The 26,193-nt window shown below is 47.1% G+C and overlaps 1 protein-coding gene across 1 annotated transcript in view; it reads left to right on the top strand.

Moving 5' to 3' along the window:
- Positions 1 to 852: 852 nt before the first annotated feature.
- Positions 853 to 26,193, top strand: part of FBXW8 (F-box and WD repeat domain containing 8) — a 599,303-nt gene continuing 573,962 nt past the window's right edge. The window contains exon 1 of the mRNA XM_086943265.1: positions 853 to 1,468. Coding sequence (XP_086799391.1) covers positions 1,049 to 1,468 — 420 coding nt within the window. The 5' untranslated portion in view covers positions 853 to 1,048. The remainder of the gene's footprint in view (positions 1,469 to 26,193) is intronic.

Genomic DNA, 26,193 nt, shown 5'->3' on the forward strand with positions numbered 1-26,193 from the left:
AGCAGCGGCGGATAGAAAAGCATGGCGGAACTGAACACTTCACTGCATCCTGAGATATGTTATTTTCCCCAATGTGAATTATGAAGTTGGGTCTTTTCAATGATTAAAAAGGGGAGTGATGTAGTGTCTTAGTGTGGACACGTTCTAGTGTTCCTGTGTGATGTAACACACTCTACACCCAACCACCACAGACGTCATGGTGTCACATGACGCTGCCAATAAAAGAAGCCGAGCGCACGTGCTTGAGACCTTTCCTACCACTCATTCCTGGTGTCCGTGTCCATCATTGCTGCGCCTAACATGAGGGCCCAGGGCCCATAGCTTTCATCATTACAACAACCTTCTGATGCTCCCATTCAAACTTCACTGATGTCCATTTCACACAGTGCAGTAATGCCTGCCAGACATTTCACTCCTGCAACGAAGGAAGCAGGGGTGCACTGAGGAACAGTACGTGGTTTCTCATTGAGTAAATAGTTGTAATTTGCAATATTTATCTTTCTCTCGTCTTCATTGCTTTGTTTTGCTTGCGAGAAAGTGTCACTCAAACTCGTTGAAATGTCACTCATAATAACACTGAAATTATAAAAATGTCACACATGGCACTCTGAAACCTGGGCAGCTATGCTAAGGAGTGTTATTGAAGAAAGACAATTACAAGACAGAAGACGAAATTAGCTCGATTTGTTTCCCAGTCGGAGCATTGGTACAGTCACGCGTTTCATCTGGCATTGATTGGATCGGAGAAGCTTTTAAATAATCAGGCAGCAAAACCGGGTATGGGCATATGGGGCGTGTTCGGTCTGAACGACTCTATATTAGGGTCATGCCGACGTCATAGGGTTGCTGATTCTCTACGTGAAGCTGAGGTCACGTGACATCGCGCCTGACCATAACATGGCTGCCTCCATTTCATCCTTACTACAGTACTATGTAAATATAATAATTCCGATGGAGTTGACTACCGCGCGGGCTTCATCACTGTTACGGTGATCGAGGGAACCACGACCCCGGAAGAACCCAGGCTGGGTTTGAGACCCTTGTTAAGATGTCTGGACACTCCTCTTTGCGGGAGTTCCGGCGAAATTGGAAGGAAGAAATCAAAAGACATATCACTGGAGGGGGGCCTCTGAGGAGGAGAGACCAGCAGGGCAGAAGGACAGAGGAGTATCGGCGACAGGAGAAGGGCCCGGTGGAGCCGGTGCGTGAATGGAGCTCCTTACCCGTGGCTTCTGTCAGGGGCCCCTCCTCCAGAGGTTCTGCTTCTACCTCTGGGGCCCCTGCGGTGTCTTCCCGTGCGGTTCACCGGAGGCGACCGGAGCTTCCTCGTCCGGGTTACTTGGAGCTGGCCGAGAGCCTCCTGGAAGGGAGCAGGACCATCAGCAGGACGGAGGCTCCCAAGGACCCCGTACCCGAGATTAGAACCAGCCGAGGAGTGGGACTGGTGGAGCAGCTCATCAGTGATCTGGTAAAAGGCCTTGGTGGGCAGGGGTTAATTACTTTACATTGACAAGAAGGGTGCAGTGGATAATGACAGGCCCGCTTCCTAATGATAATTAAACTTACCTCGTGACTGCTAATTTAAACATTACTGCATGCTGACTCTTCATTGCAGCTACTTTGAAGTGCTGCACTGTACGTTGAATGGCGCATTATATTGACTTCTCTGCACGCTTGAGGGTGGACATGCACACTGGCAGAGATACTATTCCAAGTTACTACCATCAGCATGTTTACTCCCAACATAATTATTTCGATTAGCAAATTGTCACTACGCACCGATACTGTTTATTCGCAGTCAGATGTTTCTGTCTACTCTAAACTGTAGTGCACGTTACGTTGTCCCCAGCACAGCTCATACGCCTCCACGTTGTTTCCACTGTCATACCACCAACGTGATCACAACTTCTTTAAGGGCATTTTAATGCCTTTCATTGTGATTACCAGCAACCACTTGGACATTATTAAATGATGTTAACCGCACAGTACGCTGACGCCACTCTAACATTTCATAATGGCAGTATGGTTTCTCTTTAATCAGTTAACACGTAGACCCACTACACAGACAGCTGTTGCCTGCTGCACGCACCACACAGGTGCCCTGTCACAACCACTGCCTTTTATTTTCCTGTGGCAAAGTGTTACATTTTCTTTTACGGCGAAGCGCTGTCGCTGCCTCCTAGCCTAAACTTGATATCATGTTCTTGCTAATACCTCGTCCCATATCCTAACTTCGGTGACACTACTGAAGGGTTTACAACAGCGGCATGGTATTGGCTGCATTTTTAAAAAGACGAAACTATTTATTTTAGAAAACAACTTCACACGTTCACATCTGGATGATTGTAACGCCCTGTTCCATGGCCTTCCGTTCTTCACGCTGGTCCCCATAATGGTTTCTGATATGCTGCATGACATCTCATCCAAGGCTTGAAGAAATATGTTCACATCACCTCCTTCATGATGGCACTCTATTGGCTCCCCTTGCTTACTCACACCATGTTCAAAACCAGCTGCATCATTTAATCCATTCATCATGACTAGCACCCCTACTTATCTTGCAGACAAACTCGCATCTCTGGTGGTTCTTGGCACACCCACAACCAGCTCATCATCCAACTGTAGGCTAAGAAGTGTAATAAACTAAAAGCAAGTCAGCAGGCCTTTTCCATTTATGCACCCAGGATCTATAATTACATTCCCTTATCCCTCGGGACTGCCCCAACTCTGTTCCAATCTAAACAAGCATTTGCAATGCAATAGGTCTCGCATTAGGAAAGTTTGAGCTATTGGTATTGTAAATGCCTAATTTTTTATTTATGTTTTGGTTTTGAAAATAGCAAAATTAATAGCTTTGTCATTTGCAGTGCCAATAGTTATAACTTTCGCAAACGTGACACCTATAGCATTTGTAATGCATTATGTGTTGTTACGTGACTTAGATGTATTGATATTACAAATAACAATGGCTTTTAATTTTTTTGAATAATTAATACTTAAATAAAAGTTATTGTAATTCATAATGGCAATAACTTCGAGATAGCAACCTTCCCGAAAAGCTGGAAGCACGCCGAGATCAACGCCCTTCTTAAGAAGCCAAAGGCGGACCCCAAGGACCTCAAGAACATCCGGCCCATTTCCCTGCTCCCATTCCCGGCAAAAGTGACAGAGAAGATTGTCAACAAACAGCTAACTCGCTACCTCGAAGACATCCTGGACCCTTCCAAATCCGGTTTTCGCAGCAACCACAGCACCGAGACCGCCCTCATCGCCGCCACTGACGACATCAGGATCCTAATGGACAAAGGAGAAACAGCCGCCCTCATCCTCCTGGACCTATCAGCAGCCTTTGACACAGATTGCCACCGCACCCTATTAGCACGCCTACATGACGCCGGAATTCAAGAGAAGGCCCTGGTCTGGACCACATCCTTCCTCTCCGGCAGAACACAGAGCGTCCGCCTCCCACCCTTCCGCTCAAAAACCACCGAGATCATCTGCGGCGTCCCACAGGGATTCTCCCTCAGCCCGACGCTGTTCAATATCTACATGGCACCGCTCGCCCACGTCGCACGTCAACATAACCTCAACATCATCTCCTACGCCGATGACACCTAGTTGATCATATCCCTCACCGAAGACCCCCACACTGCCAAAGCCAACCTCCACAGAGGAATGAAGGCTGTAGCCGACTGGATGAAGGACAGCAGACTGAAGCTGAATTCAGACAAGACGGAGGTCCTCATTCTCGGACCCACCCCATCGGCCTGGGACGACTCTTGGTGGCCCACATCGCTAGGCACAGCCCCGGAACCCACAGACCACGCACGCAACCTGGGAGTCATCCTCGACTCCACCCTCTCCATGACCAGGCAAGTCAACGCCGTCTCTGCATCCTGCTTAAACACCCTCCGAATTCTCCGCAGGATCTTTAAGTGGAACCCCCCCCCACACGAGAAAAAACGTCACCCAGGCCCTCGTCACCAGCAGACTCGACTACGGGAACGCTCTCTACTCAGGAACAACAACCAAGCTCCTGAGACGACTACAACGAATTCAGAACGCCTCGGCACGCCTGATCCTCGATGTCCCCCGACGCAGCCACATCACACCCCACCTGAGAGGCCTGCACTGGCTCCCCGTCAACAAGAGGATCACCTTCAAACTTCTCATCCACGCACACAAAGCACTACACAACGCCGGACCTACATACCTCAACAACCGACTCAGCTTCCACGTCCCCACCCGAAGCCTCCGCTCAGCCAACCTCGCCCTCGCCACAGTTCCTAGTACTCGAAAAACCACCGCCGGCGGCAGATCCTTTTCCTACCTCGCCACCGAAACCTGGAACGCTCCCCCCACCAGCCTACGACAGACTCAGGATCTGCTGGCCTTCAGAAGACTTCTCAAGACCTGGCTATTCCTCCAGTAGCGGGCCCTCCCCCTCCCCCTCCCAGCGCCTTGAGACCCTCACGGGTATGTAGCGCGCTTTAAAAATGCATTGATTGATTGATTGAATAACTTAAACTTTTGTAAATAACTTTTGTGAAGATTATGTTCAGTGTATTTTATTGTGATGAAAATCCAAGAACAGAAGTGAAATATTAACATCTTTTTGTGACATTTGTAATAAAGCTTGAAACATTGAGAGAACATATTTGAACCAGTTGTTGAATGGTTGCACAGATTGATGCCGTGGTGGTGCTGAGTGATGTGGTGGCAACGAGTGATGCTGTGGCGTTCAGTGATGCTGTAGTAGCTCATAGTGATGTTGTGGTGCCCCTGAGCGATGTTGTGGTGCCCCTGAGCGATGTTGTGGTGCCCCTGAGTGATTTTGTGGTGCCCCTGAGTGATGTTGTGGTGCCCCTGAGTGATGTTGTGGTGCCCCTGAGTGATGTTGTGGTGCCCCTGAGTGATGTTGTGGTGGTGCTGAGTGATGCTGTGGTGATGCGATAGATAGAGTTAGTGCAATAGATAGATAGAGTGAGTGCAATAGATAGATAGAGTGAGTGCAATAGATATATAGAGGGAGGGCGATAGATAGAGGGAGGGCGATAGATAGAGGGAGGGCGATAGATAGAGGGAGGGCGATAGATAGAGGGAGGGCGATAGATAGAGGGAGGGCGATAGATAGAGGGAGGGCGATAGATAGATAGAGGGAGGGCGATAGATAGAGGGAGGGCGATAGATAGATAGAGGGAGGGCGATAGATAGATAGAGGGAGGGCGATAGATAGATAGAGGGAGGGCGATAGATAGATAGAGGGAGGGCGATAGATAGATAGAGGGAGGGCGATAGATAGAGGGAGGGCGATAGATAGAGGGAGGGCGATAGATAGATAGAGGGAGGGCGATAGATAGATAGAGGGAGGGCGATAGATAGATAGAGGGAGGGCGATAGATAGATAGAGAGAGGGCGATAGATAGAGGGAGGGCGATAGATAGAGGGAGGGCGATAGATAGAGGGAGGGCGATAGATAGAGGGAGGGCGATAGATAGAGGGAGGGCGATAGATAGAGGGAGGGCGATAGATAGAGGGAGGGCGATAGATAGAGGGAGGGCGATAGATAGAGGGAGGGCGATAGATAGAGGGAGGGCGATAGATAGATAGAGGGAGGGCGATAGATAGATAGAGAGAGGGCGATAGATAGAGGGAGGGCGATAGATAGAGGGAGGGCGATAGATAGAGGGAGGGCGATAGATAGAGGGAGGGCGATAGATAGAGGGAGGGCGATAGATAGATAGAGGGAGGGCGATAGATAGATAGAGGGAGGGCGATAGATAGATAGAGAGAGGGCGATAGATAGATAGAGGGAGGGCGATAGATAGATAGAGGGAGGGCGATAGATAGAGGGAGGGCGATAGATAGAGGGAGGGCGATAGATAGAGGGAGGGCGATAGATAGAGGGAGGGCGATAGATAGAGGGAGGGCGATAGATAGATAGAGGGAGGGCGATAGATAGATAGAGAGAGGGCGATAGATAGAGGGAGGGCGATAGATAGAGGGAGGGCGATAGATAGAGGGAGGGCGATACATAGAGTGAGGGCGATACATAGAGTGAGGGCGATACATAGAGTGAGGGCGATAGATCGATAGAAAGAGTGAGGGCAATAGTGTAAATATGCAGCATATAATTATGTGGCACGGAGTGGTATTTGGAGTGTGTTGCATTGAGTGGCGTGTAATTATGTGGTACTGAGTGGTATTTGGAGTGTATGTTGCATTGAGTGCAGTGTAATTATGTGGCGTATAATTATGTGGCACTGAGTGGTATTTGGAGTGTATGTTGCATTGAGTGCAGTGTAATTATGTGGCGTGTAATTATGTGGCACTGAGTGGTATTTGGAGTGTATGTTGCATTGAGTGCAGTGTAATTATGTGGCGTGTAATTATGTGGCACTGAGTGGTATTTGGAGTGTATGTTGCATCGAGTGCAGTGTAATTATGTGGCGTGTAATTATGTGGCACTGAGTGGTATTTGGAGCGTATGTTGCGTTGATCGCTATGTAATTATGTAGCATATAATTATGTGGCACTGAGTGGTATTGTCTGGAGTGTATGTTGTATTCAGTAGAGTGTAATTATGTGGCGTGTAATTATGTGGCACTGAGTGGTATTTGGAGCGTATGTTGCGTTGAGCGCTATGTAATTAGGTAGCATATAATTATGTGGCACTTAGTGGTATTATGAGGAGTGTATGTTGTATTCAGTAGAGTAATTGTGTGGAGTGTAATTATGTGGCACTGAGTGGTATTGTTTGAAGTGTATGTTGCATTGTAATTATGTAGCATATATTTATGTGGCACTGAGTTGTATTGTGTGGAGTGTGTGTTGCATTTAGTAGAGTGTAATTATGTGGTGTGTAATTATGTGGCACTGAGTGGTATCGTTTGGAGTGTATGTTGCATTGAGTGCAGTGTAATTATGTAGCATATAATTATGTGGCAATGAGTTTGTGAGGTTGCAGAGTGTGTGAGGGTGCAGAGTGTGTGAGGGTGCAGAGTGTGTGAGGGTGCAGAGTGTGTGAGGGTGCAGAGTGTGTGAGGGTGCAGAGTGTGTGAGGGTGCAGAGTGTGTGAGGGTGCAGAGTGTGTGGAGTAAAGTAGTGTGAGGGCGCAGTGTATGTGGCCTAAAGTAGTATGTGGGCTCAGTGTGTCTGGCCTAAAGAAGTGTGAGTGCGCAGTGTGTAAGTGCACATTGTGTGAGTGTGCAGTGTGTGTGGCCTAAAGTAGTGTGAGGGTACAGTGTGTATGTCCTAAAGTAGTGTGAGGGCACAGTGTGTGAGTGTGCAGTGTATGTGACCTAAAGTAGTGTGAGGGCACAGTGTGTGAGTGCGCAGTGTGTGTGACCTAAAGCAGTGTGAGTGTGCAGTGTGTGAGTGCGCAGTGTGTGTGGCCTAAAGTTCCAATATTTGTCCCCCTCTCGAGAGTGAACCAGTTGATGTTTGTTGCCTGCACAAAGTTGGACTTTCCCAGGATTCCGTTTTTTATTAACTATATCTGAGATTTGTTCGGCTGTGAGCTACCCCTGTTGTTGACATTGCACGTGTAGTTTGTAAACTCACGCACGCTCGATGGGAGACGGTGGCGTGTAAAATTTTATATGTATTAATAAAACAACGAACATGTAGTGAGGCAGCTGCCGACCAGCGAACATGTACTAAAGACCAGGAAATGCCGACTTGAGGTTTGAATACAGGATGAGTAAAAGATCGCTGTTGTGAACTGTGACTGTAGCGCTGAAAACAGTAATTTCCCGTCAAGGCACATTTGAATCAAAGGGGGGCATTTACAAAACCCTGCCTGTTCCCCATGTTGTTGTTTTGTGATATCTTTGTAGTTTAATAAATAGTGTTTTTATTAAATGTACCTCGCCTCACCTTCACAGGTATTTTAACATTCCACTAAGATCGGTTAAGAGTTATTTATGGTTAAACATGATCGTTACTGTTTTACGGAAAAAACGTGTTTTGTGCCGCGGTGAACGTCGAGGCGCTACAAAGTAAACAAGGACAAAATACACTGCTAGAGACTCGAATATATTTGTCGGTAAAGAAAAAGGGTTTATTCAGGAATAGTCGTATTTTTCATTATTAAGTTACAGTTGGTGCAGACGACGGGTAGATATAAGAAAGGTGACATTAAACGGTACACGCAGGCTGAGAAATGAGTTAATCTGAAACACATGCAGGAAAACATGGCAATGAAATCACGTGTTTAAAAAGGCGATTCACAACAAAAACCAGACACATGTTAAATGTGTGTAGCGGTTTCATATCTAGCATTGCCTCATGATGAATCACTGGTATACACGCATGTAAATGCACATGAATACATATTTTAAACTATAACGCATATATATCTGTGAATATGTATCTATATAAACACACACACAGGCGTATATATGGGGAAAAAAACCAGCCATCAACTCGTAAACACCGTACCAAACTGCAGACGCAACAGCGATTATTTATAATAAAGCAGTTTATAAGTGTAAAATGTCATGTTACATAATTAAACACGTCACCAGTTTAAAACTAGCTTCACCAAATACTGACCACTTGACGGTACTAGGACCGGAAGATAACACACAGCGAGACAGACGGCAAGAAAAACAAGGTGTACAATCCCGGGCGGAAGTCAGGCAGGCCGGGGGCAAGACGTCAAGACACACCGGAAGCCCGGGCGGGCTCCCGTGAGGTGAGAGAGCCTCGCACGCAAAGAAGGAAGAGACCGCCGCCGCCTGCAACGAGCCCTCGCCTGGAGACGAGTACCGGTGAGTGGGGGCCTTTGCTGAGCTGCGAGGGCGGGGGGCATGTGTGTGTGCGTGGGGCGGCGGGGGGCTCTGTATGTGTGTGAGCGTGCGTGTGTGTATGTGTCTTGGAGTCTGTGTGTATGCGTGTGTGTGTTTAAAAGAGCCCGATGACTGGGGGAGGGGGGAGAGTGTGTGAGCGAGCGAGTGTCTGTCAGTGTGTATGCGCACGCATGTGTGTAAGTGTGGGGATGTGCACAGCGCTGGAATTGCTGCGAATGTGGACGGAGCCGACGTGCGCGTGCACGAGGTCAAATCCACAGGTTAAAGCGCGTGGCACCCTCTTGTCCTAACCCCCCGAAGTCGATGACTATAGTTGTCGAACTTGGACAGCATCCTACGGATGCTAGTCCAGCTCGACCTAAAAGGAGTTGAAGACTCACCTCTCTAAAGGACACTACTTCACAGCTACCTGTCCTATCACATGTTGACTTTATTTTTTTCTTTCGCCCTGTACAGCACTCTGCTGCCTTATGGCTAGGTTGGTTATTTAGAAATACCAACTACATATGTGCTACTGTATACGTTTGCAGGACCAGTGAAATCTGAAACCCATTTTAACTGACGTCTTCATGACTTCAGTAATCTAGCAAATCGTTTTGATTACCTCAGCAAACTCCATTTTACATTGTCCTTGACATATGCGACACATGTTCATTGGCTGCATTACTGCATAGTCTTTGACAACATTGTTGTACTTTGCATGACCTTGTCAGCACAAGACTATTGCTGTTAGTTGAGTTCTACTCCATGTTGTCTTATTCAGTGGTTCTTACTTCCTATTTACCTTTGCACCAATAAGGCACTGTCATTCTCGGTGTCAGTAGAGTTTTTACAACAGTGGATTCTTTAGCTCATTCACCAACGCACTCTTGACACAGTCTAACAAATCGATACACTATTAACACCACTCCACTATCGCAGCTGTTGTTGCCTGGCATATTGACACTGCCTCTTAACCGTGGAAAGTCACTTAGTGACTTTCTATACTGTTCTATAATGTCACTGAGATGTCAATGTCCTTGCTTGGAAAGGTCACAGTTGTGGCAGATGTTCTTATGTCCTTTGCTCTTGTGTGAGATATGTATACTGTCAGGATCTTAATTAGTGGTTCTGTATATGCTGGTTGAGCAGCGAATATAACCATTTATAATTTTTTAGATTTTTGAGGGGGGGCAGGCAGCGGTATATATGCTCTCCACTCCTTTTCGCCCTATACATAGACCCATTTACACATAAGCTTGAGCAACATATCAGCATCCCTCTTACAGTGTTTAGTGGTTTGGAAACCCAAACTCTAGCTTACGCAGACGATATAGCCTTAGATATGGAGAGGGAGAGAGGAGAGGGAGAGAGGAGAGAGGAGAGGGAGAGAGAGAAGAGAGAGAAGAGAGAGAGAAGAGAGAGAGAGTTTTGGCTTATCTCAGGATATTTGTTAAATAAAGAAAATACAGTGACTATGGTTAATAAACAGATCTCCCGTGAGGACATTGTTTGTTTAAGTTTTTTTGTTAAATATTTTTATTGAGTACTGAAGATAATATACATGTGTACACAGTCGATAGTAATCGTTTTGTTTACAATTCCAATCACAATATAGCAGTAATCCTGCATGTGTCCTGGATCAAAGCATATACTGAGTAAATCCACTCCACATAAAGTGCAACAATATTAGCAGTATTAATGTACAAATTGTATACTGAATGATGACCCAATTATAATCGACTAGTCGCAGTACTCCTTTAATCTCCCGCCCAGCATATCCCACCCCCAATAACTTCCAAACTAAACAATTAACCCATTTGCCGTCACATAGACAATACACCCAGCTGATATTCTTGCATCTGGTGTTTGTCAGGTCTGGTACCACCAGGGAGAGGGCACGGGGGGGGGGGGGGAAGAAGGGGAGTGGGAAAGGGCCCCTGAAGGGGAAAAGCAGAGAAGGATAAAAGGGGCAGAGTAGGAGAGAAGGGAAAGGAATGGGAGGCACAAGGGAAGAGTGAGTTTAGGCATCATACCATTAGCAATCAGACACCTGTACCATTTCCTTGCACTACAATCTGTGAGTCCTCAACTTACCCCCCACAGCAGCCTTAAATAGTTCTACTAGGTGCGCTCAATCCAGAGGAATTGGCAGTTTTCGCAGTCCCCTATACTCCTCACGCTGTAAAGTCTCCCTCTCAGCAACCGCCCACCTGATCACCTCTTCACGCCAAGTGCCTGCACGGGCGCTGAATTAGACTTCCAGTGCTGCGTGATCATACGTTTAGCTAGCATCAAGGCTAATCCTGCAAATCTACGTAGCAGTTTCGCCTTCCTAGAGAGGGGGTAGAGCCCCAGGAGACAGGCCTCAACTGTGTCCCATGGTGTGCTCTCTATCAGGGCTACCAGACTCTGGACAACCTCTGACCAAAACCCCCGCAGCACCGGACAATACCATATCATATGAAGAAAATCAGCTTCAGGCGCCTTACACCTTGGACGCAGTTGGAAACATCTTTCGTATCGTTGCCGGGGCAAGGTACGCTTTATGCAATATGAATAATTGAATCGGTTTTAGACGACAATTACGAGAGACTCGCCGAGGGTGTTCTAACATTTGGGCCCATTCCCTGTCATCTAGTTCCCGCCCTAATATCATGTCCCATTTCTGCTCGAGATGCAATAATGGAATATGTAAATGTTCCCTCAAGCCTCGATAGAGCCAGCGCACCAAATGTCGCCGTGCCCTATAGCTTGTAGCGATTTCAGCAATTGAAAAGTTGGAAGTTCTCTTTGATCTATGTACCAATAACTCCGAATAAAGTGCACAATTGCAGCATGAGTGAGAAACAGGGTTCCAGGCATCGAATAAGTACCTGCAAACTCCTCGTGGGGCATCAAGTGGCCATCCAAGAAGAGATCACCAACTGTCCCCACCCCCTCTCGCGTCCACCCACTGATTCGATTAATCCAGGAAGTGGTCAATTTCAAATAAATTCTTACCCGCCAACCAATATGCCATCCACTGTAATTGTCCCACTATACAATACGTTTTTAAATCAGGCGGCCCCATGCCCCCGCAGCACTAGGTAGATGCAACTTAGTCAGCGCCAATCTGTGGCTGCCCGTCTCCCATATCAAGGATGACAACAGTATGTCAATTGTTTTAAAAATCCAGGCCGGGAGGAAAACCGGTAGGTTCACAAAATGATAAAGGAGGCGGGGCAACATAACCATTTTCAACACCGCCAAGCCACCGTCAATGGCAACGTATTCCAGAAGGCGATCTGGGAGCGTAGCGAATTATTGGTGCGCACTACATTACCATCTATGGTATCGCGGATGGATCTATATACCTTCATTCCTAAATATTTAAAAGTAACAGGTTCGACTCTGAATTGCATCTGACCAAATTGTAAAGAGGGAGAAGTATACGGATTATAGAAGGAGAAGGCGACTGATTTAGAGGCGTTAAGACACAGGCCAGAAATTTCCCCCAAACTAGAAAAGGCAGCGGCTATCGTGTATTTATTGGCATCCAAATCTCGGAAATATATAAACCTATCATCCGCATATAGTGATACCGAGTGTATCACTCCACGCAAGGGGAATGCCATAAGACCTGACGCAGATATTGTGCAAGAGGTTCGAGGGCTAACACAAAGAGCATGGGGGGTAAGGGGCAACCCTGGCGCGTACCCCGCGAGATAGTATAAGAGGGACAGATGGTCGTGCCTGTCTTAGCACGCACTGTAGGACTAGTATACAACAATTTAATCCATTTACAATATGACTGGGGCAAGCCGAATTTAGATAATACCTCTAGCATATATGGCCAGCTTAGGGTGTCAAAGGCTTGGCGCACGTCTAAAGACAAGCAACCAGCAAGAGGTGAAGTTTCTGACGCTGCGTGCATTAGGGAATGGAGTCAGTAGATATTCAGAGAGGTGCTGCGTTGGGGTATGAATTCACATTGATCCGTATGGATCAATCGAGGAAGAAGTGGAAGTAGCTGCGATGCTAAAACCTTACTGAGTATCTTGTACAGAAGGTCAGTCTGTTCCTTATCAGGTTTTAATAAAGACGTGACTATCGCCTCCCTAGTGGTGGGGGGCAGGACACCGTCATCCAAGGAGGAAGTATAAAGTTGCAATAACTTAGGGATCAGCTTATCAGCAAAAGTTGAATAAAACTCCACAGGGAGACCGTCGGAGCCCGGCGTTTTTGTTGCGGGCCAATGCCTTTATTGCTACCCGGATCTCTGCAATAGTAATCAGAGCTGCAAAGTCTTTAGCGATTGAATCAGAAACTGTAGGAAGTTGGACCATGGTCAGGAAGGAGAGTGTGGGAGCCGAGACATTCAAGAGGGTGGCGGTATATAAACTAGCATAATATTCCTGAAAGGCAGCATTGATCTCACCCTGAGAGGTAACTAACGTGGTATGAATTGTATTCATAGCTAAAATGGAAGTAGGACTCACCGTAGGTTGGATCAGTCTTGACAATAATGTGCCTGCCCTATCCGCCTCGGAGTGTGTGCGCAGTGTTTAGGCATTAAAATCTATCATGCGTAAGCGTTCCAGCAATTCAGCATACTTAATCCTGGCGGACTGTAGTGGCTCTACACCATCAGCGCTCCTCTGATCCGCTACTTCCAGAGCCTGCAAGTCCCTCTCTAGGTCTGTTATGTTCCTGATCGTTTCCCTCTGCGACCCTGCCAAAGTCCCCATGGCTACCCCGCATACAGTCACTTTGAAGGCCTCCCACTCAATAGATCTGTACGAGGCAGTACCCTCATTCTCTACAAAATATGTATCAATAGCTGTAGTCAATGCGGCCTGATACACCTGGTCCTCCAATTGTATAGGTTGCATTCTCCACTTTGGAATAGGAGCAGGGGAGCGGCCCCAATTCAACAATAACTCTACGGGATTATGGTCCGATATAGTCTTTCCCAGGTACTCGCATTGTATAATAGAAGAGGATAAATCTGGTGAACACAGAAAGTAATCCAAATGTGTATGTAACTTGTGGGGGTAAGAGTAAAAGGAATATTGTCTCATATTCCCATGCGAAGCCCTCCATACTTCCAATAAATTTCAGCCTTGTGCCCAACATGTTAAGGCCACGGCCTGTGCCCTCGTCGTTGTGTTAAATAAGGGGGGGATTGAAACGATCCAGATATACGTCAATCACCGCATTTAAGTCTCCACCTAATAGCCATGGGAAATGAGACCAGTCAGCTAGTGCTCGGGAGACCCTTGTTGAAAATGCCTCTTGATCTGTATTTGGAGCCTATAGGGACCCCAGCACTGCTTGTCTACCATCTAATGCTCCCAATAGGAGGACAAACTGGCCCTGACCATCAGTTCTGCTCTCACTAAGGGAAAAAGGGATTCCCACCCAAATCCAGATGGCACCCCCCCTAGAAAAGGCCGAATATGCGGCTGCATAAAATTGACCCCGCCATCTTTTGTGTAGTTTCATTGTTTCGGAGGAAACTAGATGTGTCTCCTGAAAGCATATCATGTGTGCTTTACAACAATGTCATTGTGCAGCTATTCTATGCCGTTTAGCAATAGACCCCATACCTCGGACGTTCCATGAGACAAAAGTATAAGAATTAACAGCAGACATTATCAAAAAGTCATAAGAAATCCCCCCCCACCCACCGCCCCACACCCGCCCACCCACAATCCCCAGACCATGCATCATAGATACAAATAACTCAACAATGTCCCAATACTGGGTCCAACGCCCAAACTTCGTTCGACCAAACCGTGAAAACAAGAGTAACATGCTTCACATTCAACAAATGCGAACGCCTATGGGGGAAGGTCGCTAACACTATCAACATCCACACAATAGCAGTGACCAATACATGAAAACGCCCAGAATGCGGGCCAGGGGACCTACTAATCCGTCCCCACCTGTCGTACCAACATGCACGTTTCATAACCTACTACCATTTAGGTAAATGAGCATATTTAGAAAAACAGCACTTCGAACAGGACAGGGAGTCAACAACAGGCTGAGAGTGTCATACGAGGTTGTTTCTCATCAGTGGCAGCATGGATGAACTGCAACTGCCTGCGCCTTAATGGCGAAAAAACTGAAATACTGGTGGTAGGGAAATCAGCCTCAGCATGGTCACACATGTGGTGGCCTACGGAACTGGGTAGCCCTCCTCGTCCTGTGGACTCGGTACGAAATCTGGGCGTAATGCTTGACTCAGATCTTTCTTATAAATCTCATGTCAGTAAAGTGACAGGTAGGTGCTTCAGCATTCTGACAGTTCTTCGTAAGGTTTTAGATCTCCTCCCCATTGATGCCAGAAAGACCATCGTCCATGCTCTGGTGACCCTCCATCTTGATTATGGGAATGCTCTACTCTTAGGTTTGAGTAAAAAAGGCCTACATCAACTTCAATGCGTTCAGAATGCGGCTGCACGCCTTGTGCTCAAACTTCCTCGCAGAGCATCTGGTAAGACCGCTCTTGCTAAACTCCACTGGCTCCCTGTTAAGGAGCGGATTAAATTTAAAGCCCTTTGTTTCGCGCATCGAATTGCCCAGGGCAAAGGCCCAGACTATTTGAAAAATCTTCTTACCATGCACTGCCGTATTCGGAATTTGAGATCGTCCGGCGCGATGCTGTTTAAACCCCCTAGAATCACCAGAGCCAGGATGGGTGGCTGCTCTTTTAGATATTTGGCTTCCAAATACTGGAATGAACTTCCGCTCGATCTCCGAATGGAACCTTCTGAAATCAGGTTCCGCGGAAAGCTTAAAACGCTTTTGTTCCCTCGTGTGTAATCTTCATGCCTTTTTTACCGCTCACGGCCTTCTCTTTCCTCATCTACCTCTGGTGAATTAGCAGCATTCAGCGCTGGGACTCACTGTCTTTTGTGTAGCCAGGCGCTTTAAAAATGATTTATTATTATTATTATTATTACGTGTCACATAACTAAGCACCAGCTGAGGCTAAAGGATCATTGCTAAGTTGTGTGGTTACAGAAGGAAAGAGTTCAATGCTGCCATCAGAATCAGTGTCCGTATTCACTTCTTCAGAAAGACTGGTACTGATAGATGGGCGAGTGGTGCGGAATGTTGAGGCAATATGTAGTGCCCTTCACCTGTCCTCCATCACTTGTTGACGAATCAGGGGACTGGAGGCCAAGCTTTGAGTAAGAAGCCCTACGCCTCCGAGGGGGGCGCTGTGTCTTTGGCAGTGAGGAGTCCATACGTCTCATTGGGGAACGTCTTGTCCAGCCAGTCGTAAGCACTATCAGGAGTATCAAAAAACAGGGATCGTTGATTGTAGAGGATTTTCAGTTTTTCTGGAAACAATAAGGCAAACGACAGGCCCGCTGCCCGGGCTCGTGCCTTCATCTCCATAAAGGAAAATCTTCTGCGCTGGACCGCCAGTAATCGGGGAATATTGAAATCTTCGCATTGTCAATCTGCAGTGGACCATTGTCCCTTGCCGCCTGCAGTAGGTGATCCCGATCCCTGAAATTCAAAATCCTGGCCAAGATGGGACGTGGGTTGGCGCCTGGTATTGGTCGACGTGTAGGGACGCGATGTGCCTGCTCAACTGTAAAATGTGCGGACAATCTGATCTGGGCCACGCTAGTCTTTAACCAGTTTTCTATGTATTGCATGGGCTTAGAGTCGTCCGTTCCCTCTGGCAGACCTACTATTCGGAGGTTATTCCAGCGTGCCCGGCCTTCCGCGTCATCAGCCCGGGCCTGGAGGGTGTGGATCTGTTGGCGCATATGACTTAGTTGCTCTTCATGGGCTTGTACTTGAGGTACCATGCTGTCCACCTTCTGCTTAGCAGTTTTAACTTTCTCAACAAGCTTCTTATGATCATCTTTCAATAAATTGAGATCTACTGAGATCATGCCTAGTTGCGCTTCCAACACAGACCGAGAATCACGGATTTCCTGCTAGGTAATGTTCAGTTTGTCCACTGAAGCATTGGTACCAACATTTCCTTCTGTATGATGAAAGAGGGTTGATGAATGGCCCGAAGGTGGAGAAAGAGAACCCACTCTCCCCGACCTTGTAGACGCTCTAGGCTTTCCTTTGTCCCTGGCCGGCGGCGTGGCGTTACAATACAAGGAACACTTGACAACAGTGAATAAATGTCAGAAACTCTGCCGCATCCACAGTCAGGGGGCCGCCGGAGAGGAGCCACGCCAGGCACCAAGCACCCACCACTAATCGGCAGTACGGCTACAAGATAGTGGCTGGTATGCCATACAACCCAGTCACAATAGTAACCTGGGGCACCCAGGCGGGGTAGGGCAGCTGACACTCAATGCAATAGTGGGCTCCTCCAATGCCCTGGAAAGGGGCCGGAGTAAAGGGTTTTAAGAGAACAACATGTGGCTCCCGGGGTGCAGAGCCCAAGCAGTCCACAGTTCAGTCTGGCGCCCCTCCAGCTTCTTCACTAAGGTGGGCCACTAGATGCTGCAGAAGACTCGTCTCAGTCTGTCGACAGCCCCAGCACAGCGCGGATCACCACAGGTCCAGCCAAGAACCCGCCACCGACCTGTGGCGCGAAAGGGCCTCCTTAATCAATAATGGGCCGCACCACCTCAGCTATCAGGCTGGTGGCAGAGGGGACACATCAACCTGTCCCCGTATTCCGGGCCAAGCCAGACTACAGAACAGCCCGGAGAACCCAAGGCGCTACCAGCAGTCTAGATCACATAAGAGAAGAGGGCGTTGCACACTGGCACCAAGCCCAGCAGCAGCGCTCACCACGATGTTGAGGGGGAACCAAGGAGCACCAGTCAGTGGTCAGCCTCAAGCGCCACCATCCATCCCTCAGCCCAGCATATCAGCAGGGGACCCACCACTGAAGTGTGGTGAGAGGCGGTCCCGTAATCAACAGGGGCTTCCCCCGAGGGAGGGGGGTGCTACGGCGGGCAGCGCAGCACCAGCACGCCACCCCACGCACCCCCAAGCGGCAGCAGCGACCCGGAGCACACCGGCAAGCCAAGTCCGGGTGCAGGCAGAACCAAGCAGCAGCAGCCCCGAAGAGAGGGCGCAGAGGCCCAAGGGTCAGGAGCCAGAGTCACCACTGCAGCCTGGAGCAGGCACCTGCAGCCCAGCCAGTACTCAGGGCAGTCCGCTGCTCTGCTCCATCCACGTATCAGGCCTCTGGATAGGCCGAAAAGCACAGCCGACTCAAAGTCCACTATGCAGGGGTCACAGGATTCCGGAGAGCACCGTCGAGGCAGCCCGCCAGTGCGGACAAACCATCTGCGCTGGAAACACCATCTGACAAGGTAGGTAATGAAGGATTATTGAATGGATGCAATGCCTCGACCCGGAGCTCGTTGCTTAAGCGACCACCATCTTGGGCTGCAGACCACGCCCCCCCAGCCCCCTTTGGATGTCATTGTTAAAGAAAACTTTGAGCCCTTTATTGAAAGGTCTAAAGAGATTTGTTTAGATTAAATAACTTACACCTATCATTGGCAGGGCGGTACAACATCAAGTAATTCGCCAAAATCGTTTACTTTGTTTCGTGCTTTCCCTTTAGAGAGAGGATATCTCTGGTTGAAGAAACTGGAAAAGTTGATCTGCCGTTTTGTCTGGGCATATGCAAAACCAAAAAGAGCCCTAACATTCCTGTCTCTCCCTAAAGAGAGAGGTATGTGGGGGTAACTAAATCTAAAATTATAATACTGGGCTTCCATATTTCAAAATTTAGTGGCCCTGTTGCAAGATAAACCCCCCCCCCCCCCTCAAGTAGGAGTTGAATATGTCCCCTCTCCTTGTGAGTTACTGATTGGTGAAGGGGTTTGGGGAAACTTATGGAGGCAAATTGAACTCCATTACTTCAAGAGTTCTCTTTAAGATCTTATTGAATGCTTTCAAAGTATGGTCAACTGTTCGCAAGCTATCAAGTTTAGGTAGACCTAATTGTTACACTCCATTAACTAATAATAGGAACCTGCCTGAGACTTTTTGTGGATCAGTATACCCTACTTTGGGTTAAAGTTGGCTTAAATAAGGTCGGTCTCTTTTTCTCTTCCATGAGCAGTCATACTGTCACATTTTGCAGAGCTTTATCTGCACCAAGAAGACTTCAGGTGCTTCTGTACAGCTGGTGTTCATGTATTCACCCCTTTACTAGTCAAGGCATTGACCACCGTTGGGCTCAGGGCAGTGTCCACAAACTACAGTAAGAGGAAAAAAACAGGAATTTGTGACAGCTGTTACCTGGGGACCAAGGGAAATTTGGTGGTGGTTTCGAATACCAAGATTGTACATTGAGAAAGCTGGCATTGTATGAAGATTAGATATATGAAAATCAATTAGTGGATAATATAACAGCAGGTATACCAGGCTAATGCCTGGTGCTACTCTCCTCTTGACGCCCTGGTTATTCACTCCGGTGATCACTTACGTAATACAATTAAAACAACACTCCGGAGGTAATCGGATGAAGGTGCAATATTGATATGTATACATCAAGATTTATTGTCCAGTACCTAACAAATAGTCACTACTTGAACCAGAAACTCTTCAAATATAAATAGTGCACAGTACAGTGATCATCAATAGTACATTTTACAACATAGTTGATGTATGAATATCAATATTAAATGTTCAACTGGTTACCTCCTGAGTGTTGACTTAACTAATTAATGGATGACCACATTGGTTGAAGGCGATTGGTCAACATAAACTTTGGTTTGAAAAGTTTTAACTTTAGAAATATGACATCCTCTACAGTCTTACTACTTCTAATCAGGTCGTAAGATAAATGGCTAGACATGTGGATAACATCACTGGAAACTCTAAACATCTACTGTGTGTAACCTGCATACATGTAAACAAACACTCCCAGATTGTGGAGAAGATGCAGCATGATTTACACATAGATATTAAACAATAGGAGGGATAAAGTTGCGGTACGTGGGTGACCCAATTTCTGTTCATAATGGGAGGGCAAATGTGGGTAAAGCAAGCCACTGTATACAGTCAGCCATAAAGGAGAAGAGAAAGAAGCTGACCTAGCCAAGTTTCAAGACCATGTCCAGAAGTCAGTTGCCTTTTGGCTAGGTTTGTGCTACAGAAATACCATATACTTGTCATGAAGCCCTTTTTTATTAGAAGACAGTAGTAGATGTTGTTGAAAGCTGTCTATACATTTGTCATAATAGGGGCTCCCCCACTGCATTCATTTCACCACGAATATCACCCAAGCTGAAGGAATCACACATTGGGTAAATCCTACATGACTGAAGACCAATCCCTCAATGAAACTCAGACCCTTGGGCATTACTATTTTTTCGCATATACTAAAAAGGTACAGCAATAACCATATTGACTGGACGTTTTGTCTTGGTGATCCAGGGTGGGATTTCTGTAAAGAGGAAATACCATTTTTGGATCTAGAGAGCCGTTAAAAATGCAAGCAGCTCAGAGATAGCGGAAACCACATATTTCACAAAAGTGGGCTTGGCAGGGGTCATAAGGCAATCCAGACGGTCCCATGTCAGACTTGATGTCTAAAACTTCATGTGAGAGTAGAGGTAAATGCTCCCACAGGGCATAACTGTAGGCCCGGGCATTGAGAGATACTCAAGAATAATGCAGGGGATATTTTCAAATTCACTAGATACTTTTTCCTTTCGGAGGAATAACAAACATAAGTTGATACATAAATTATTATTATTATTATTGAAATTTGTTAAGCGCACGGCTACCCCCAGCAGGGGTGTCCTGGCGCTGCAGACAGCAGAAACCACGAACACCAGTATACATGCTAGAGGTTAGAAATAAGCCAGGTCTTTAAGTTGCGTCTAAACAGGGGTTCTGAATCAATAAGACAGACTAAGGGGCAGATAATTTCAAAGCTTAGCTGTGACCATTGCAAAAGCTCTACCTCCTTTCTTGTTGCGTTGGAACCTGGGGGAAGCATAAGGCGGAGGTTATTGGATCTGAGAGTGCGGGTCGAATGCACCAGCTTGAACCTACGCTGGAGATATCCAGGTCCCCTGCCGTTCAGAGCCCTGAATGACAGGACCAGGGCCTGGAACTGGATGCTGGAGGAAACAGGGAGCCAATGGAGTTTCCTCAAATGCGGGGTAATTGAGTGCCGGTACGGGATATTGCAGATCAGCCTGGCGGCTGCGTTCTGTATGATCTGTAATCGATGGACGAGGTAGGCTGGAGCTCCCACATAGAGGCTGTCGGCATAATCCAAGTGGTAGGTAATAAGGGCATTGATGACCGTCCTGCACGTGTCTAAAGGGAGATACAGAAAGATTTTTTTAATCTTACGTAGTTTGGCAAAGCAGGCAGAGGTGATTTTATTAATTTGGGCCATGCACGACAATTCGTTGTCTACTACAAAGCCCAAGTTTCGAGCCGAGTCCACTGGAAGTGGGGGCGGGTTGAGCTCAACCGCCACCACATCGATGGCGGCAAAGGGGCCTTTTGATTAAAAAACAACACTTCAGTTTTATCAATGTTTAGTTTGAGAGTATTACCAGTCATCCATGATACAATCTTTGTGAGGCACTGTTTAAAGTTAGAAAGGCCTTCGTCAGAGTGATCTCTAAAAGAAAAGTTCAGCTGCGTGTCATCAGCGTAAGAGACAACTCTGACCCCGCAGTTTTCTATGACCTCAGCTAAAGGAGCAAGGTAAACATTAAAAAACAGAGGGCTGAGAGCCAAACCCTGGGGGACTCCACAGCTCAAGGGCTTTTTTTCTTTGGAGACGAACTGTCGACACCAGACCTGCTGTGTTCTTCCCGTTGAGAAGGATCTTATCCATGTCAGGGAGGTGCCCCTAATCCCTAGATTGTGCAATCTGTCAAGCAGGATGGTATGTGAGACAGTATCGAACGCTGTGGACAGGTCGAGGAGGACCAACATGGCCACCTCACCTCTGTCCACGCTCTCGCGAATAGTCTCGGAGACTTCCAATAAGGCAGTTTCCGTACTATAACCAGATCGGAATCCAGATTGCGAATCATGAAGAAGTCCTCTGGATTACAGATAAGCGGCTAGTTGCTCTTGCACGATTCTTTCCAATATCTTAGCAGGTTTTGGAAGGAGTGAGATGGGTCAGTAATTACTGAAGACAGCTGGATCAGCCTCAGCTTTCTTCAAGATGGGCAGCAGCATGGCCTGCTTCCATGCCTTATGAAACTGGCCTAAGGATAAGGAGGAATTCCATATATAGACTAAAGGGGCTGTGATTACTGGTGCCAGTATGGTAAAAGTCAGGGCTGGGACTGGATCTAGTGGAGAACCGGATTTGCACTGTCTAACTTTCAACAGGGCAGTGTCCACAGAGACTGGTTCAAAGCTAGATAACATTATGTCCTGGGAGATGGAGGAGTCGTGGGCAAGGTTATCTGACCGACTAACAGCAGGTTGCTTAAAGCCCGAGAAGATGTCAGTGATCTTATTATGGAAAAAATCGGACAGACTGTCGCAGAGCTCTTGACTGGGTTCAGTCTTGCTGGCAACCGCCGTAGGGTTGGGAACTTCCTTGACAATTGAGAACAGAGATTTCGCGGAGTTCTCCGCTGCGTTGATTTTGTTCATAAAAAAGTCTTTCATAGTAGCCTGTTTGAGTTTATGATTTTTTTTAGCGCGGCTCTATAGATGGCTTTGGCAATAGGGTCATAGGAGAGTCGCCAGAGGCGTTCAAGCCTTTTGCAACCACTCCTCTCTTCCCGTAAGGCTTGTGAAAACCAAGGTGCAGTAGGTTTGACGCGCGCCGAGGACCGAGGTTGCAGGGGGGCGATGGTATCTATAGCTGAGGACAGTTGTTCATTAAAATTAGCTACCATTGTATTCAGATCGCCTTGGTTCGGCCAGTTCACCTTAGCTAGAGTAGGCTCAAGGGCCTCACAAGTTACTTTGTACCATTTCCTACCCAGGTTACCCGCCTTACTACAAAGGGCCGGCGTCCGAGGAAAGGTCAGGATAAAAGGACTTAAATAATCTGAGCAGGTGAGGGGGAGAGGAGCCAGGGTAGACAGGCCTGATTGATTAGTAAATATGAGGTCCAAAGTATGGCCAGCCCAATGGGTGGGGCCCCGTACCTTCTGATCGAAGTTCATGCCTGTCATAGTATCTACAAAGTAAAAATCTTTTATGCATGTGGAATTATCTACGTGAAGATTAAAATCTCCCAGAATGATGAAGTGCGGATGTCTCAAAGCGAGATCTGCAAAGGTTGCAATAAGCTCCGTAAGGCGGGATGGATGTGTGCAGGGGGGTTGTATATCGGCACCCCTGCTGCGATCAAGTGCCTTACATCCGAAATACTAAAATACATGGCCTCAATAGGGCCAATGCTTTGTAGTTTTCTAGACGTTATAGTCCAATGCTAACGGAGGATGACAGCAATTCCTGTGTGTGTGTGTCAGTCAGTCAGTCATAAAGCTAATGAAAGTTGAAGTACTGAATGGAGAGTTCCGAGACTATACTAAACAGTCCTTTGGCAATATTGTCTGCTTGTGAAATACTAGTACTACAGTCGTGGATTTTGTTATGACCTTTATACTAGAAAAGTTAAGTTTTAAATGTTTTTTAAGCTTGAAATTCCCTTTTTAGGTCTCGGCTAGCGTAGGCTGTGCACAATGGCAGTCTCGCTGGCGAGATTTAATGATTCTGAGTAGCGAGGGTAAACCCCGCCCCTCTTCTCCATTGGCTGGCCTTCTAAACGGCGGCCAGCCATTGGAGAAGAGGTCTCAGTGATGTCATTCTCTCGCTCTAACCCCCTTCTTTTTTGGATTGGGGCGTGGTTTTTTCGTTTCTTTCTCTCCTCTTTCCATTGGCTGGAATGTAAACAACAAGTCAAAAACACGCCCGTTGTTTACATTTCAGCCAATGGAGAAAAGGGGAGAAAGAAAAACACGCCCCCAATCACAAAAGGCAAGGCTTACAGACATGGCGAGCGCTTGTTTCTCTTTCTTGTTTTTGGCTGCATTTCGTGGTCTGTTGATGTCGGCTGCAGGCGGCTTGGTGAGTATGAGCATGGCGGCAAGCGGGGTTTGTAAGTATATGGAAAGAGAAAATAATCTGCTGAAAGGGGAACGTTGAACAGGAAGGGATGGAAGCATACATCTTGTTGAATTAGAGGAGTAACAAGGCCGGTAAAGAAGATTGAGCCTAGACCAAGAAGAAGAAAGAGGAGCTCGTACAGTAAAATAACTTTCATGCAGGCAAGGAGTCGGTCATGCAGCCAGCTAGGACGAGGAGAACCTGCAGCTAATCGGTTTTTGGGGAAATTAGACATGGTAATAGGGTGGAAGCTTCAGCCAGAGGGAAGGTGGAACCAACCTCCAATCTGGTTTGTACGCCTCTAGGGGCCCGGTCGTGAAGCTTATTGCAGGGCTCGTAGTGTATCTTCTTCGTTTGTTGGTCTGCACTGTCCTCTGGCTAGGGAGCGGCTTGCCCGCACCTTAGCCGGCGGCGGCTATTGTCTGATGGAAACCAATCGCCGCACCACCTGCCACTGTTGGCCGGCCATGCCAGGGAGTGACGATTAGTACCTGCCAAGAAGGAAGGACACAGTGTTTTTGTTGGCACTGTGCCAGAGAGCGGAAGGGTTGACACGGTCTCCTGGGCCTCCCTAGTAAGGGGACCTGTGTGAGACTTGCACTCCATACCAAGACTAGCCTGTTAGTGACCAGCGCCCTTGAGAAACTGGTCCCCTCCAATATGGAACATCTACGGCGCATTACCCAGCCTTCGTCACGTCAGTAAGTGTTTCTATTTCTTTTTCCCCTGCATTAGAGTCAAGGGATTATCAGTGCAAATGGTCGGCCCAATCATTTTCTCTCCGGACATGCTTTATGGTACCGCGGGAATATGTCTGATTTTCATACTTGTAGAATGCATTGCAACTGGTCATTTCCGAGTGAGATGTAGCTCCTTCCTAAAAGTCAGTGCCTGTATATCTCATTGCCAAGCAAAAGAAAACATTGGCAAAGTCAGTAGGCCTCACCGACATAAGAGTGATTGGCTTTGTCAATGTGATTGTTTTAGCCATGTTGTACAGTGTGGTGCTGTGTGTGTGTGTGTGTGGTGCTGTGTGTGTGTGTGTGTGGCGCTGTGTGTGTGTGGCGCTGTGTGTGTGTGGCGCTGTGTGTGTGTGGCGCTGTGTGTGTGTGGCGGTGTGTGTGTGTGGCTGTGAATGTGTGTGTGTGTGTGGCTCTGTGTGTGTGTGTGGCTCTGTGTGTGTGTGTGGCTCTGTCTGTGTGTAGCTCTGTGTGTAGCTCTGTGTGTAGCTCTGTGTGTGGCTGTGTGTGTGTGTGGCTGTGTGTGTGTGGCTCTGTGGCTGTGGCTCTGTGTGTGTGTGGCTCTGTGTGTGGCTCTGGCTCTTGCTCTGTGGATCTGGCTCTGTGGCTGCGTGTGTGTGGCTCTGTGTGTAGCTCTGTGTGTGGCTCTGTGTGTAGCTCTGTGTGTGTGTGTGTGTGGCTCTGTGTGTGTGGCTCTGTGTGTGTGGCTCTGTGTGTGTGTGTGTGTGTGTGGCTCTGTGTGTGTGTGGCTCTGTGGGTGCAAATGCAATAGGTCTCGCATTTGCAAGAGATTAAGCTATTGGCATTGTAAATGACAATGCCATTGATTTATCTGTTTTCAAAACCAACACATAAATAAAAAAATTGTCATTTACAATGCCAATAACTCTAACTTTTGTAAAGGTGAGGCCGTTGCATTGAAAATGCTTGTTGTACTATTCTCTTCTCAAGGTCTGGTCCTGGTTGTGAACAAACAGTCTAGTTACGCCAAGGTCACTATTGAACCATTTGTTGAGGCACTGGACTAGGGTCTAGGTTATTTCGCCATTTGAACATCGTTTAGCATATCTAATTTCATGATTTAAGAGGGATCTTGGAGTAGAATGTATCCAGGACAGATTGCAAGTTAATGCCATATCTGAGAAAATGCATGGATCAAGATGCTTCCACTGATAATACAAATTAACTGATAATGACTACTCGGGCTAAGCTAGCGGTGGTCTTTTAGCTTAACAAAATCTAGTTTCGTAAACTGTCGAGCTCCTAAACATTTCCCACCTAGATCTTCATTCTGAATTGGCAGTCTAGAAGTGGATATTGACTATATATTTGTCTCAATTGAACAGCTTTGGTCTGATTTGGAAGTTGATAATCTAGCAAGCAATCATTTGGCAAACGAGTCTCCATTGCATGAGACCAGTCGGAAGGTAGAAGTTGAAAATTGGCTAAACGTCTCTGAGACTCAAAAGACAAACCAGTTCGTAATTTTTGTGAATTTATAATCGAGAGCAGTATAACACTGCTAATTCAGAAATGTTAAGCTTTTTTACAGATCCTAGTCTCTGGACTTCACCAAGATTGTCACATAATTCACTTTAAAAACTCCTCTC

Source organism: Lissotriton vulgaris, chromosome 11 (assembly GCF_964263255.1).
Source record: "Lissotriton vulgaris chromosome 11, aLisVul1.2, whole genome shotgun sequence".
Taxonomy (NCBI): Eukaryota; Metazoa; Chordata; class Amphibia; order Caudata; family Salamandridae; genus Lissotriton; species Lissotriton vulgaris.